Raw genomic sequence first — 16,906 nt, forward strand, 5'->3', positions numbered from 1 at the left:
TGGACGTCGCAGCGGCGGCCCCGGGCGCACCGATCTCTGTGTTTTTCGCATCGGGGCATGCTCTTGCAGCGCGCCCCGATGCGAAAGGCACTGGGATCGGTGAGTTTGGGGCTGCTGCTGCGGCGTCCAGGGAGGGGAGGCCGGGCCGCGCGCTTCTCCCAGCTGCTTTCGGTGTTTCCTGGAGCGCCGGGAGCCTTCGTGCCGCTCCTCGCGACTGCAACAGATGTCCAGAAGCGGCTTTTGGGGCTGGTGGGGATTGGATTTCCGGCTCGGTGGCCCCTGTCGCTTCTGGACGTCTGTTGCGGTTGTGGGGAGGCGAGGAGAGTGTGGAGGGGAGCGCGTGACGGTTCTTGGCGCTCCGGGAGGCGGGAGAGGCGCACGGTTTGATTTCTCCTCCCTGGACGTCGCGGCGGCGGCCCCGGGCGCACCGATCTCTGTGTTTTTCGCATCGGGGCGTGCTGCAAGAGCATGCCCCGATGCGAAGGGCGCGGGGATCGGTGCGCTTGGGGCTGCTGCTGCGGCGTCCAGGGAGGAGAGGCCGGGCCGCGCGCCTCTCCCGCTTCCCGGAGCGCCGGGGGCCGTCGCGCGCTCTTCTCCGCGCTCTCCTCGGCTCCTCACAGCTGCAGTGGACGTCCAGAGGCGACAGGGGCTGTCGAGCTGGGGGTCCGGTCCCCATTGGCCCCAGGGGCCGCTTCTGGACATCTGTTGCAGTCGCGAGGAGCAAAGCAGCTGGGAGATCTTTTTCCACATATAAAGCGCACCGGGTTATAAGCCGCACTGCCGATTTTGGATCAAATTTTAGGATTTTCAGTGCGGCTTATGGTCGTGAAAATACGGTATCATTTTGTGTGTAGTAATAAATATGGAGAAATTTATCTCAGTCTCTAAGATGTGATATCTAACTTTATTCACAAAAACCGAACATATTGATTCAACAAGAATTCCAAGGCCTCCTGATTAGTTACCATTAATTCAAATCCTAAAAAGGGGATGCTACTTAGGATTTTTGTCTCCTAACATAAAATAAATTCCTTTAAACTTCTTTAAGTGAAGAATATAACATTTAGAATTGTGAATTTTTTAAACTATTCTAAGTAATTTGGTGAGGTTATCAAATTTATTCACATTTCTGATAACTCTTTCAGACTATTTATCAGTTATGTAGATATTTCTCAACTTCTTACATGAAAGAGCAATCAATAAAAAAAAAATCACTCACTGCCATTCACACTTATCAATGAAAGGTCAAACTGTAACTTACCCAGTTTTTCTGCAAAGGAGCAAGTGAGCTATTTTAAGAAGAACTAGAAGAAAGGATATGTATACAGTTATATATCCATTGTTAGTTACTATTAGTGATATGACTGGAAAAAGAAATGGGAAAACTATTAAATGAAAAGAGAATCCCACAAGGACGTAGTTCTGTGAGCGTGGCTTGGTAGGCATGGCATAACTTGGTGGGCGTGGCGGGGAAGGATACTTTAAAATCTCCATTCCCTTCCCACTTCAGGGGAAGGTTACTGCAAAATCCCCATTTCCTCCCAATCAACTAGGACTTGGGAGGCAGAGAATAGATGGGGGTGGGGCCAGTCAGAGGTGGCATTTACCGGTTCTCTGAACTACTCTGAACTACTATATGAGCCAAGGTGGCGCAGTGGTTAAAGAGCAGCACTGCAGGCTACTGCTAGATCAGCAGGTCAGCGGTTCAAATCTCACCGGCTCAGGGTTGACTCAGCCTTCCATCCTTCCGAGGTGGGTAAAATGAGGACCCAGATTGTTGGGGGCAATATGCTGACTCTCTGTAAACCGCTTAGAGAGGCCTGATAGGCCTATGAAGCGGTATATAAGTCTACTGCTATTGCTATTGCTATTACTCAAAATTTCCACTACTTTAAACTTTAAACAGCCTTGAGTCTGTCTTGAGGGCACCCAACTAACTAACCCTTCAAGTACTCCTACATTTGCCGAATTGCAAAAGCTACAGTAGTAACATTATGGCTGGTTCCTTAGCTAAGAATTTACAACCATTCCCAAAAGGACTGGAATATGTACTCATGCAGGAGGCACAAATGTTACTGTTTCATTTGCTTTTTTTAAATACACTAATGAGGGAATTATAAAAGTAGTCCCTGATAAACAAGCATTAATTCAGCAGCCATTCAAAGTTAGTTATGACGGGACCTCAAAGTTATGGCCGTTGCAATACCTCTGCAGCTATGTCATTCCATAGCAATAACACTTAAGACTTATTTACTGCTTCATAGTGCTTTACAGCCATCTCTAAGTAGTTTACAGAGTCAGCATATTGCCCCCAACAATCTGGGTGCTCATTTTAGTAACCACGGAAAGAAGTTAGTAAAGAAGATTAGCTGGAAAGCTGAATCAATCTTGATTAGTTCAGGATCTGCTGGCAGTCAGCAAAATTAGTCTGAATACTACATTTTAACCACTGTACCGCCATGGCTCCAAAATTTGGGCAGTCCACCTTATTTCTGACTGCAGCATGCACTTCAATTCCTCCTACTTCCCTATCCCACACCATCTCTAGCCTTTTGGCTACCCTCCACTTCACTGAAACCTACCCCTGCTACCCCTCGCTGACCTTTGCCACTTTCTTACTTCTGCTATTGAGGCACATAAAGCATTGCAAAGGGAAGCAGCTGCCTCAGTTGGGAGAGGTGTGAGGTCTTTTCCTAACAACGGTACAGTCTTCACAACCAGGGGAAAAAAACTCCTGGAACTACCATTGCCAAGTGATGCAGTCGTGTGATGATTTAACTAAGAAACTGCTTCAATTAGCATCAGAAATTCTGGTCCCAAGTAGGATAATTAAATGAGGACTGTCTGTAAATGGAAATCGGGAGATTTCCAGCTGGGAATTTACTTTTCAGAGGAAAAGCATACAAATATATTTTTAAAAAATGAGTTATCCATGGAATTTCACTAGCAACAAATGAACATTTACAAATTTTATATATTCATGAGCTGTGAAGGTCAGGATACAGAGAACAAAAGCTGCAAAGTGAAAGATCTAACTATGCTGAAGTTTTCCTTTGTACATTATAGGAGAAAATAGGACAGAAGCTACTTGGTTGCATCCGAACAAGTGGACGGCATAATTCTATAAAGAGCTGTGGTGATGCAATGGTTAGAATCCAGTTTTGCAGGCTAATTCTACCGACTGCCAGCAGTTTGATTCTCACTGACTCAGTCTTCCATCCTTCCAAGGTCAGTAAAACGAGGACCCAGACTGTTGGGAGCAAATGCGGACTCTCTAAATCACTTAGGGAGGTCTGTAAACAACTGTTAAGTGGTATATAAATCTAAGTGCTATTGCTATAACTGTAAAGCTACCTGTTTCCCACCCCTTGGGAAGTCCATGTCTGAAATTGGACAAAGCCTAAAAAAGAAATACATTAGATTCTTAAAGATAAAGCACATACCTGCTCCACAGAGGAATGCATCATAGGCGGCCTCATGAGGATACTTATTTATAGCTGAAAGTTTTCAAATGTAGAGAAAAGATAAATCATGGAAAAAGATATTACAGTAGACATATAAAAGATGGCTGATGTTATAAAAATTAAAAGTGATATATGAACCAATAATTAAGAGAGTAACCAAAATAATTCCTCTACATTGGATTTACACAAAAAAATCTTGTGACAAGGGGGAAAGAAAAACTGAAAGGATATAAAGTTTTGCAACACTTTTTGAATGCACTGAAGAGTAAGATTGTTAGAACTGAAAGTAAGGAATATAAAGTTGGTTTATTTTATTAAAATAAAGTTATAAATGTATTATATGATGTAAAAATGCTTAAAAGATTAAAATAGATATGTTGATAAACAAATCTATAAACAATAAAGGAAAGAAGAGATCATTTATTGTAATTAAAAGGTGATAAACTACTAAAAGTATTTCTATTTGTTGTAATGAAGGTGAAAGTCACTTCTTTATGAGCTTTTTCTTTACTATATTTTTACTTCTTTCTTTTCTATTTTTCATTTTCCTTTCTTTTCTGTGCACTCTACTTTTCATTCTTCTACTTTCTTTAGTTATTTTACTTTTATAATTGTAATCTTTAATAAAATTATTATTTAAAAAAGAGAAGGTAGATAATAGTCATATTCTATTAAGTTGACCTTTCTCTTGTAGATAAGGAATAAGACAGCAATAGAACAGGTAACTCTGTGAAGAGCAGTGGGGTAGCTGATACTCCCTTTCAAAGCAAAGCTGAGTGTTTCCTGCAATGAAGGCAACTGAACTGTGTGATAGTTCTCAAAAGTATGCATATTAATGTGATTTTTTTCTTCAAGTATGAAAAATCTCTTCAAACTAAACAAAAGACATTTTTTAGATTTACCAGTGATAATGGTTTCATGGTAAGAGTTTCATTCCGAACCAGACGTACCATATCTGAGACAATCATCTGAGTGAAAAATCTCTGGACAAAGCTGGTCTGTTGGATTCACAACACTGTTAAGAGGCAGAAATCCTTTTTAGTCCTTGCATGTTTCTTTTTGATAGTACTAATAATCTTCATTGTCTGGCCCTTCTTGAAAAAACTAGGACTTTTAAAAAATAAAGCAAGAAAAGCCAGTTGAATGAGTGAATGTATAGTATAGGCGTATCCATTCTGCTAGCATTTTATTGTAGGGGTAAGAAACAGAATCAGACCTAATGATTCCACCTCCTAACTCCAACTACCAGTAGTTGGGACAAAATTTTAAGTAGGGCTTTGGGGAAGTCATCTCTCCCCCCAGTGAAATCCTATTGCTGCTGCTTTTCTTTTCATGAAGGGGTTGTATCCCTTCTCTCCCTCACCCTTCCTATTCACTCATTTGGCTCCTTTGAAACAGAGAAATTGAGTGGGACTAGAATTTCTTGAATAGGCCTCCAGAGGTCAGCTGCAAAGGCCTCATACCGCTGTTTTATATATACTTTCTTGTAACTTCTCAACCACACCATTTATATAAACTCCCTAATTTATCAGAAACTATGCATATGACAATCCTTTAAAGCAGACCAGAACAAGAAACAAGCACAATGCACATCCTAAAACTACTTTTAGTAAAATTGGCTATAGTAACACAATCTTGCAAGTATGAACATATTCTACTCAATCCTATTTTGGTGTGTGTGTATGCCTATCTGAGACATTTTTGCTCCTAGCCCCCAAATCTGGGATTTTGCAACCTTTATCTCCATCAAGGTCATCCTATTGACTGTCTACAGAATTGCAAATTTATGATCATGACATCAGCAAATTCTACAGATGGATTGACTAATGTTACTGTATTTTTCAGAGTATAAGACACCCCAGAGTATAAGATGCAGCAAGGTTTTGAAGAGGCAAATTTAAAAAAAAGTTTTTGCACTCTGCAAACCTCCCAAAAATGGTCCGTCTTTCGCAAAAATGGGCCTGCTTTTCTCCCCCAAAAAGGCATTAATAGCCTTTAGGGGGCTTGCAGAGTGCTACTGGGGGAAAGAGGGGGGGGGGGAGAAGCAAAAAAAGGCCAATTTTTTGCAAAAACGGGCCTCTTTTTTTTTTTTTTAAAGGGTATGAATAGCCTTTAGGAAGATTATAGAGTGCTCCTGGGGGATGGGGGGGGGGATAAAATTGCGCACAAAGCGGACTGTTTTTTACTCATTTTTGCCCTCTCCATCCCCCAGGAGCTTTCTAAAAGCTTCCTACAAGCTATGCACGGCCATTTTGGTGAAGGGGGCAGAGTTTTGGGAGGCAGAAAATGCTGTATTCAGTGTATAAGATGCACCCAGATTTTCAGCCTCTTTTTTGAGGGAAAAAGGTGCATCTCATACTCTGAAAAATATGGTATCTTAAAATCTGCTGCTTGAGAAGACTACTGTACTGAGAACGACAAAACTTTTGTGCAAAACATTGGTTGCTTATTCCTCTTTCAAATGTGAAACTGAGCAACGTGCCGTTTAAATAAAGGAAATATTGAAGACAGAATACAGAACTAAAACACCATTCAATTTCTGAGAGTTTTTACTGGAATAAACAGTCAGTGAAATGAAATAGTTATTAAGATTACTAATCAGATATTTAGTGATTGAACAGAGAAGAGTGGAGGAAAGAGACATGTGGCTGACCTGCACAGCATTTCATACAACTCCAACAGATAAGAAACCTGAGGAAACTGGAATTCCTGTATTGAAGGTGGAGAAAAAAAAAGAAACCAAATATTTTTAGGTGCCATGGACATGAATCAATTGGCAGGAGGAGATGCCTAGAGCACCGTTGGAGGTCCGATAAGTCCGAATCGAACCGAGCAATGGTAACCACCTGCACCAGGGAATACACCAGGGCACTCAGGGCAGCAAAAAGATCTCACATAGCCACCCTGGTCGCATCCGCTGAGTCCCGTCCAGCCGCCCTGTTTAGGATAACCCGCTCCCTATTGAACAAAAGGGAGGCGGGGGAACCCTTGCAGGGCAGAGCTGAAGAGTATGCCCAATTCTTAGCGGACAAAATTGCTCGGTTTCGGTCGGACTTGGACTCCACCCCCGCAGTTCCAGCCGAGACACAGGGGGACCAAGTAGAACAGCTCTGGGTTGAGTTTCAGGACGTTACCCCCGGGGATGTGGACAAGGCCATGAGAGCTGTAAGTACCTCCACCTGTGTTCTGGATCCGTGTCCCTCATGGCTGGTCACGAACTGCAGTGAGGTGACACGAGGCTGGATCCAGGCGGTCGTGACCGCCTCCCTTCAGGAGGGGAACTTCCCCGCCGCACTGAAAGCGGCGGTGGTGAGACCCCTCCTGAAGAAACCATCCTTGGATCCAGCTGTCCTTAATAGCTATCGTCCTGTCTCCAACCTTCCCTTCTTGGGGAAGGTTGTTGAGAAGGTGGTGGCCTTCCAGCTCCAACGGTCCTTGGAGGAAGCAAACTACCTAGACCCCTTCCAGTCAGGCTTCAGACCCGGTTACAGCACAGAAACCGCTTTGGTCGCATTGATGGATGATCTTTGGAGAGCCAGAGATGAAGGACATCCCTCCATCCTGGTCCTCCTCGACCTCTCAGCGGCTTTCGATACCATCGACCATGGTATCCTTCTGCGACGACTGCGGGAGGTGGGAGTGGGAGGCACCGTGCTACGGTGGTTCTCCTCCTACCTCTCGGACAGGTCGCAGTCGGTGTTAGTGGGGGGGCAGAGATCGTCCCCTAGGCCCCTAAATTATGGGGTGCCTCAGGGCTCGGTCTTATCCCCCCTACTATTCAACATCTACATGAAACCGCTGGGAGAGATCATCCGCAGGCACGGGATTAGATACCATCAATATGCGGACGATACTCAATTGTATCTGTCCGCCCCGTGCCAACTCAATGAAGCGGTAGATGTGATGAGCCGGGGTCTTGAGGCCGTTATGGACTGGATGAGGATTAACAAGCTTGTGCTCAACCCAGAAAAGACCGAGTGGCTGTTGTGTTTTCCTCCCAAAGATTTGACTAATATTCCATCACTCAGGCTGGGGGGGTCAAATTTTACACCCCTCAGAGAGGGCTCGCAACTTGGGAGTCCTCCTGGATCCGCAGCTGTCATTTGACCACCACCTAACAGCTGTGACCAGGGGGGCATTCGCCCAGGTTCGCCTGGTGCGCCAGTTGCGACCCTACCTGAATCGGGAGGCTCTCACAACAGTCACTCGGGCCCTTGTGATCTCCAGGCTGGAATACTGCAATGTGCTCTACATGGGGCTGCCCTTGAAGAGCATCCGGCGACTTCAGCTAGTGCAGAACGCAGCCGCGCGAGTGATCGCGGGTGCACCTCGATTCACCCGCATAACACCTATCCTCCGCGAGCTGCGCTGGCTACCTGTCGATCTCCGGATGCGCTTCAAGGTGCTATTAATCACCCATAAAGCCCTACATGGCAGTGGATCTGGATATTTGAGAGACCGCCTTCTGCCAATTACATCCCTGCGACCAATAAGATCCCATAGACTAGGCCTCCTCCGTATTCCATCGGCCAGCCAGTGTCGGCTGGCAACCACAAGGAGGAGGGCCTTCTCAGCAGTAGCCCCGGCCCTTTGGAACGAGCTCCCTGTGGAGATTCGTACCCTCTCCACCGTCCAAGCCTTCCGCATAGCCTTGAAGAACTGGCTCGCCCGTCAGGCCTGGGGATAAGGATAGTTACCCCTCCCGAATGATGAATGTATGTTGCCTACCATTTTATTATATGTCTCTATCTTGATGTTTGTATCCCCCCCTTCCCAGTTTTATGTGAGCCGCCCTGAGTCCCCTCAGGGAAAAGGGCGGCCTACAAATTCTAATAAAGCCAAACCAAACCAAACCAAACCATAAAAAGACAGTAAGAGCATGGAAGTCACAAGGAAAGTGTGAAACCTATTGTGCTTATGAATGTTTTTTTATAACACTGGCCTCTGGGTCTTCCACTCTCACCTTTGTTTTCCTATGAGGAAAATGAGATTATTATCCATTTCACTATTAAATTTTCTATGCTATAAACAAAACACCCTTAAATAAGCCTGGAATTTACATGCACCAGAACTGATTAAACGTATTTTTATTCTAGCTCCTCTGAAAACACATCTCAACTTCATCAACTACCCCTCCCAAAAACAGGAAGCCTGGGGAATAGGATCCTAAGGTGAAACTCAAGGAAGGCCAGCCCGTTCCTTAAATGAGGATAAGTATTAGCAATGTTCTTAGCAGCCTGCACTGTTGAGATCAGTGTGTAGAACTTACAAAGCAGCCCTCAAACAGGGATATCAGCACTGAGCCGAACCAGTTGTTACATGCTTCCAAATCATTTTTTTTGTAAGTTCAAAAATAGAAGTTCCTATTTGCTCAGCCTTAAAGTGTAAAACTTTTAATAAATGTAATACTCAGGTTCCCCAGGAACCTATCAACACTTTCTTCCAGTTCTTGCAGCACTGGCTTCATAAGCCTGGGACGTATGATAAAGTAGACCAGAAGTTGGCAAGTCACTTCTACTTAACTCTGGGATCACTGCTCTTCTAAGAAGTATTGAACAATGAAAAGCAAATAGTAAGCTTTCTTAATCTTTACTAAAAGCGGAAAATGACTATGTGCTCATTTATTTGAATGAATTAAAATAGTTAATTTGAAAGAAAATGAAGTATAAAAGTGACAGAGTTTGATAGTCTAACAGTCCAGAACCAATCACTTTACGTCAATGGCACTTTATTGCCTCACGCAAGTGTTTTTTCTTTCAGTCACAAACTGAGATTCTTCAGCTATTTAGTCTGGGACATTAAGCATACTTTTTTTTAAAAAAGTAAGAACTGAACTACAGTCCCTCACTTTGTGAGGAAGAAAGAATTGCAGATGAAAACAAGCTGGGACATTTTTAATTGTGGTAGAGAATGAAAATGACCTTCCACGTGGCTTTGGCGATGTTCTTCGTATCCAAAAGAACAGGAAACAGGAAGTGAATGTTATCTTTGAATTCCTCATACTTTTCTGAAAATTGTAAGTAAAAAAAGGGAAAAGGAGGGAGAACAAATTACTGACTTACAACCAGTTTATTAATGACTGTTCATAGTTACAAAGGAGCCCGCGCTAAAAGTACTTATGACTTGGTTCTGAAGTTCCATAGGCTGCCCTCTCCATAGTCAAATAGTCACATGATCAGCAATCAGCCTGAATTTACTCCTAGTTTTCAGTAAAAATGTCCCGTAGGACAAGGCTACCCAACCCCCAGGTTGGTGACCAGCACTAGTGCATGGCCCTCCAGGAACTGGTCTACATAAGTGAACAAAGGGCCATCCACCCACATGCAAGATCCAAGCAGCAAGCAAAACGATGCCCCCACTCCCCCCGGCCAGTCATGGAAAAACTGCCCTCCATGGAACCATCCCTGGCGCCCAAAACATTGGGTGCTGCTGCCTGTTGTGGTCTGCCAGTGTCCTGTGGAGTGAGGAGGTTAGGGAGGAACATTGGCCAGTCCTGGAGTCTGGGGAAGGCTCGGACAAGAGCAGAGAGGGGCCAGGGCCATCTGGGAGTTATGTGCTGCCTCCGTAGCCTGACATCAGCAAGGCAGAGGAACAGGGGGAGCCTGTTCCCAGTGCACACATGCACAGAGCTGCCAGAAGGCAAGAACAGTTAAAATGAAAGGGAGTAAGGCTTGGAGATGATTGGCCCCTCCCATAAGACATAAAGGAGGAGCAAAGGCACATGAGCCTTTACAGGAACTAACTTTGTTCATTCTGGTCAGTTTAAACTCTGAAACTCAGTTTTGAATCTGTGCTCCGTTTGGCCTTGCAAAGCTAATTGGAAATTAGGTCTTTGGCAGCATTTCAAGGGAGATAAAGGTGGGTGCTTATCAGCCTTATTTTGAAAGCCTGTCGGACTCTTTACAAACTATTTGTGACTCATTATGGGCTGTGAATGAACTTAATTGAAATAAAAAGAGGGTTTTTGGAACTAAGCGTGTGCTTTTTACTGTCTCAGGAAGCCTAGGTCAGAATACTGCCATAGAGAACAATGGGTTGACTTAACAACTGTTATTTGTTTAGTGACCACCATAAAAAAGGATTGTAAAATTGGATTGGTCATGTGGGTGACCTGCTTTATGACCATCAAGACTTAGGACCATTATGGTTGCAAGTTGAGGACTACCCATAATGCTTGCTTGTAAATTTATTAACCTAATGCCATTAAACTTGCAAGAGACCAAAACTGTGCCAGTTCTTTTCTAACAGCAAAGATCAAGAGCAATTGCTTAAGAGCTGAAAGAGGGATACGTTCTATACAACTGCTATTCGAAATGACTTTACCAGGAAGGGGTTTGTAAAATTTCTCGTGCAGATACAGAAGATCCATCAGCATATTGTGTCCCACCAGGGGCTACAGAGTATGGAAATAAAAACAAAATTTGGTAAGATTGTAGGCATATCATTGTGGTCCTGCATTGCTCCTTTAAAATCACTAAGTGCAATTTGCTTGCTAGGGCTATGCTTTGCAGAAGGGAAGCTTCCAAACCCAGGGACAGAGTGATTGATTATATGTTAGTGTTAACTTTTTTTCCCCCTAAAAACAAAAAAAGCACTAATTCAAATGCAACAGAATACACATTATAGGAAAGCATTCCTTTCCCTTGGAATACTTAGCAAGTTTGTAGGAGACATCCTATGTACAATTCTACTGGATACAAAAAGCTCCTAGTTTAGTTTTCCTTTTGCAAGCAGCTTTGACCTTGGAATTTGCATTTCAAATCAGGTAGACTCCTATCTTAAGCCTTACACTTGTCTTTTGGAATGACTTTAAAAGTTACTACCAAATTTTAATCTGATAGAAGGGAAAACAATTCTACAAAAACAGATTTATAGGCACACAGAATTTAAATGGATTTTAAATGCAAATAAAATGAACTTTAACTTTTGTCCACCCTTTGTAGAATGTGACCTTTGGAATACTGTTTAAAGGTCAACTGTAGGTCTTAGCCATGAAAGCTTGTCCACTCCTGTTATAGTTTTACATAATAGCAATATTTTTGAACATCATGGAAATATTGTCACTAGAGAATAAAATATTTAACAATATATCCAAAGTGAAAATTAATTTCCACAATCAGAACATGGGATCCAGCGATTTCACAAACAAGATTTCAAGATTATTCTAAATCATGTAGAACGTATATCTCCTACATAAAGTATGTGAATGTAGTTCCTGCTAGGACAAACCCATCCTATTCATGCTGGCAGAGAAGGCTTACTACGGATCCCATTGGTTAAAAAACTCTTTGACTATCAGGATCCAGAAGAACAACCTTCGCTGCCGCAGAACCCACTCTTTGAAACATGCTACTTTCTAGGGCAGGGGTCCCCAACTCCCGGTCTTTGGTCCAGCTCCAGGCCGCAATCAACCAGAAACCAGACCACTCAAACAAGCAAAACCCCATCTGTGGGATGCAAGCAGCATGGGAAACCACGCCCCCTCTGGTCTACGAGAAAAACCTCTCTCCACAAAACTGGCCCCTAGTGCTCAAAAGGGTAGGGGCTGCTGTTTTAGGGTAAATTCTGCCCCTCACTCTCCTATCCTTCTGCAAGAGCTTGAAGACCTGGCTCTGCCAGATGGCCTGGAGTCCCAATGGGAGAGTTCCAGGCTGCAGGTAACTGCTGGATTGATGGCAGACTCCACCTCCCGCCCCCTTGCTCTCTGTTCCCCACACATATTGTTCTATTATTTCGGTGTTGTTGTCACTCTTAATTTTTTTCTTTTCATTGTTGTAAGCCACCTAAACCACGTATATCAAACGTCACGTGACATTTTGTGACGTTTTTCCTATTCGTGGCCTGCATATGACACATCTAGCCCACGGTCCACCAGTTTGACACGCCCTGACCTAGAGTATCCCCAGGGCAAAATAGATGAAAAATAAATTTAATAATAAATAAGCATTTTGTAGCTCAGGTTTATATCATGAATGAACTTTCTAACAGAAAATTGGGCTTTACCTTCTTAGCTTTCACAAGTGTCTGGAAAATATTGGTGAAGCCCCTTGCGGAATAAAGAATTTGTTCTCTTTGACATGGATCAAAAGCAGTGTTTTCCAGGACCCAGCGGTATTGTGGATTCACCTTTTTCACCATCAACTAAGAGATAAGAACAGTAGTTGTCAGTAACTGATTCTCTTTTGTTACATCTGCTTGGGTAAATGTTTAATATACTCAGCCTTTTTAACTGTCAAAACATATTTGTCTGTTCAAACTGATGGTACATTTATTATATAATATTTAACAGAGATAATTTTTCAGTCTACAGTGACTGCAGAAAAATCTAGGCAATAAACCACTGATTTGCGGAGGGAGGGGCAGGGAAAGATTTTTTGTTCTAGACATAAGCATTTTCTGTTTCAACTGCATCAGTTTTTCCCCCTGCATCATCTACAGGTATGTGCGTTTCCTTTGGGCAAAATATAAATAAAGATAAAAAGGAAGATTTCTAAAGAAGAATGAAAGACTATTTAACCAAATGTATATGCATAGTTATATCTATATAATTTTGTTCCATTTATAAATGCATTAATAAAATTTGTAGCACACAAATGCTTAGTCTTCTGTATTTTTATTATAACTCTCAAGAAACAGAGTATCGGAGCATATATAGATGGACTCTAGAGTTTCTACGGAATCAGTCACAAAATAATTCAACTGTTATTGTTGCATGTTCAGTGAAAAGAATACCTCTGTGCCAAATTTTATTACTTTCTACTCTTCTTCAATACTTTTCCCCCTGTTCTAATTATGTTTTCATTTCATGCTAGCTGGTTTCACGGTTTAATCAAGTTCTAGTTGCCCAATGACATGAGTCCCAAAAATTCTTCCTAAAATTATACTGTGAATTTTTCCTTAAGACAATCACTACCTTTATTATTCTAGTATATTTCAAAGAGTTGATTATTTCAGAATTCAGTGTTTTCACTTACTCTATTTTTCGGAGTATAAGACACACCAGAGTATAAGACGCACCAAGGTTTTGAAGAGGCAAATAAAAAAAAAGTAGATAGGCAGATAGAGGGATAGAAAGGGATAGAAAGAAAGAGAAATACAGTAGATAGGTAGGGAAAGAGATAGGTAGGTAGGTAGAGGGATAGAGAGAGAGAAATACAGTAGGTAGGTAGGGAGAGAAAGTGTGTGTAGGTAGGTAGGTAGGTAGAGGGATAGAAAGAGAGAAATAGAGATAGAGAGACATACAATAGATAGGTAGGTGTTTCTGCTGACACGGCACTTAATCAATGTAATTCTCATCGATCAGTTAAAGAGCTTTCCAAAGAGAAAAAAAAAGTTTTTGCACTCTGCAAACCTCCCCAAAATGGCCTGTTTTTCACAAAAATGGGCCCATTTTGTTAAAAAAAAGGCATGAATAGCTTGCAGAGTGCTTTAGAGGCCTAAAAATGAGCAAAAAATGGCCAGTTTTTCACAAAAACGGGCTCGTTTTTTGTCAAAAAAATTGCATGCATAGCCTTATGAAGGCTTATAGAGTGCTGCTGGGAGATGGGGGGAGCATAAAAGGTCCATTTTTGCTCATTTCTGCCCTCCCCAGCCCCCAGGAGTTCTCTGAAAGCCTGCATAAGGGTATGCACGGCTATTTTGGTGAAGTGGCGGCGCTTCGGAAGGCAAAAAAATGCTGTATTCGGTGTATAAGACGCATCCAGATTTTCAGCCTCTTTTCTGAGGAAAAAAGGTGTGTCTTATACTCCGAAAAATACAGTAATTTTCCAACACATATTAATTTAACATTCCATAATACTGTATTTATTTTTTAAAAAAACTCCTAATACAATTTCTAGAATTATTCATAAGCAGACATTTCCTTAAAAGTGTTATTCCTTAAGAATTAGGCGGGATCTAAATGAAGCTCCCTCTATGCCCATGCCTTACATATAGCATAAACTGCTAATAAAGAAATATAGCATAAGCCGTTAATGTAGCAAGAAGTAAGCTGCTAATAGAGAAGAAATTCGCAAGGCTATATCATAAGCCAATTTTGTTCTGTGCCTAGTGATATGGAAAGCCTAATTTAACAACTACCTTTGTCAGAAATCTTTGTTACAAACTTGGGAACCTGTTCAATGGCAGGGATAGATTGACTTTGAGGATACCAATCTTATCTAATATTCTACAATATTAAACTCACTTTTTCATCTTCCAAAGGAATAGTCCAAATATCTGGAAAAGCTTTTCTTAGAATGAGTTGTAGTTCAATCACTTGAAAGCCTGTAAGACAAAGTGTAAATACCATAATGTACAGTTGAAAATAGCATAATCTCAACGTATTTTTCTGTTACTAAAAAGGTTCTTCAGCCTTGCATTAAAGCATTTAAGTGAGAAATTCATCACACTGTTATGCAATTGAGAGATGTGAACACACCAAATAAAAATGTTAACAGAACATAAGAAACACAAGTAAGACGATAAGAAACACACACACACCAATAGAAATGAGATTCATACACATTTTCTTATCCTTTATTCAATATATTATTATTATTATGGTTGGTCGCACAATCAACAACAATCAATGTTTTGATGGGGCTAAATATATCATCACAGATACTGTCATAAACCGTTCCAAATAAAGCTTCCTTTTGCAATTGACTGGTGGAGATTATTTAAGTGGAGCTCCAGATGTTCGGATTGCACCCAAGGTGTCTATTACTATTGAATATCTTTGCTTTTGCCATAGTTGCTCTATTTCTATTTGCAGATCTTTATGCTCTGTAATTTTTATGGTTGGTTGCATAGCTAGCCAGATGTTTAGAGTTGGCATTTTTAACTACCTATCAAGTCCTTCCCAAGGATCTGGGACAGGAAAGGACTCAAGAGGTGGATAAAAATGTCAAATCCAATCTTATTATATTGTTATCCCACCTTTTTATGTATATATTTATATATTTCTATCATCCCAAAAGTTTCATATCTATCTATCCCTATGGCAGTACTAGGTAGCAAACATATCTAATTCTCCTGCCTCCTATTTTCCCAACAACCCTGTGAGGTATGTTCAACAGAGTAAATGGCCCAAAGTTAACCAGTTGGCTTTCATGCCTAAGGCAAGACTAGAACTTATCAGCTCCTAGTTGCAAGTCCAACACTTTTAATCACTAAAAGAAACTATATATAGCAAACAAATATACTTTAAAAACTATAGCCTCTCCCCAATGCAAAAACCCTGCACCATTTCAAAACAGAGTTTGAGGGGAAATTTCCATATCAATAACACTGACCCTTTTGTTAAAAGATTGTACTCATGAATGGAGTTATATAGTTTATGAACTACTTCATATAGCTATGTATACTAAGTAAAGGTTCTCCTCGCACATATGTGCTAATCGTTCCTGACTCTGGGGAGGGGTATGCTCATCTCTGTTTACAAGCCGAAGAGCCAGGGCTGTCCGAAGATGTCTCCGTGGTCATGTGGCCAGCATGACTAAACAGCGAAGGCGCACGGAACGCTGTTACCATCCCACCAGTGGTCTCTATTTTTCTACTTGCATTTTACATGCTTTCGAACTGCTAGGTTGGCAGAAGCTGGGACAAGCAACGGGAGCTCACTCCGTTATGCGGCTCAGCGTCTTAGCCACTGAGCCATCTTACACACATATTAATACCTACAGCTTCCTGAAATAGAGTCACTCATACCATACTATCAATATCCACACCCATGAAGGAGAAAAATTATGCATATTAAGACAATCCTGCCCCCCTACAACCTGGAGAAGAAAAAAAGTTTTGAAGTTTTGAAAGAGAAATGGGACAAAATATCAAAAAATATGACTGAAGCAAGGCTGGGAAAGACGAGAGAGTTTGCAATTCCCCCAGAGCCTGTTTCAAATTTGGAAGCAAAGAAAAGCAGAATTCAAGATAAAAGGGGATTTTGTTTCTGGAATATGCTTTAGCCAGGAATCTATACCACATTCTTGACTTATGTTCCTTTCAGAGATGGGTTGCTCCAGGCATTATTGCCGGTTCGGTGCATGCAAAAATTTTGTGCGCACTGTCTCACTTCACTTGCACACATGCCAAATGCACTTGCTCATATATAGGTCAGTGCATGCGCAAAACTTTAAAAATGAAAATTAAATTTGCGCAATGAAAATTTTTCTGCGCATGTGCAGAACCAAAAATCAAGATGGCGCCACAGTAGGAGAACCTGTTCAGGGGCATGGCAGGCCAGTTCCAGTGACCCAGGTCACCAAACCACTACCAGTTCAGTTGAACAGGTTCGAACCAGTAGGAACCCACCACTGATTCCTTCATTGTGCTAAAGTCATTTTTATTTCTCTGTACTTCTCTTAAAATAATGCCTATATTTATGCATTCTGAAGGCATGTTCAAAATAAAACCTTGCTTTCTCCAGGCTAATACTTCTCAAAGTGTGGTCTGAAGATCAC

At 41.8% G+C, this 16,906-nt stretch overlaps 1 protein-coding gene across 1 annotated transcript in view; it reads right to left on the bottom strand.

Moving 5' to 3' along the window:
* PNLDC1 (PARN like ribonuclease domain containing exonuclease 1) overlaps positions 1 to 16,906 on the bottom strand; it is a 39,541-nt gene that overhangs the window by 13,805 nt on the left and 8,830 nt on the right. The window contains exons 8-15 of the mRNA XM_087718225.1: positions 14,650 to 14,729; positions 12,468 to 12,605; positions 10,788 to 10,857; positions 9,386 to 9,471; positions 6,118 to 6,173; positions 4,415 to 4,479; positions 3,444 to 3,497; positions 1,262 to 1,304 (exon numbers count right to left, since the gene is read on the bottom strand). Of these exons, the coding sequence (XP_087574351.1) occupies positions 1,262 to 1,304; positions 3,444 to 3,497; positions 4,415 to 4,479; positions 6,118 to 6,173; positions 9,386 to 9,471; positions 10,788 to 10,857; positions 12,468 to 12,605; positions 14,650 to 14,729 (592 nt within the window). The remainder of the gene's footprint in view (positions 1 to 1,261; positions 1,305 to 3,443; positions 3,498 to 4,414; positions 4,480 to 6,117; positions 6,174 to 9,385; positions 9,472 to 10,787; positions 10,858 to 12,467; positions 12,606 to 14,649; positions 14,730 to 16,906) is intronic.

Source organism: Thamnophis sirtalis, unplaced genomic scaffold, assembly GCF_051295495.1.
Source record: "Thamnophis sirtalis isolate CommonGarterSnake01/CBP01778 unplaced genomic scaffold, rThaSir2_p1.2 scaffold_6, whole genome shotgun sequence".
Classification (NCBI taxonomy): Eukaryota; Metazoa; Chordata; class Lepidosauria; order Squamata; family Natricidae; genus Thamnophis; species Thamnophis sirtalis.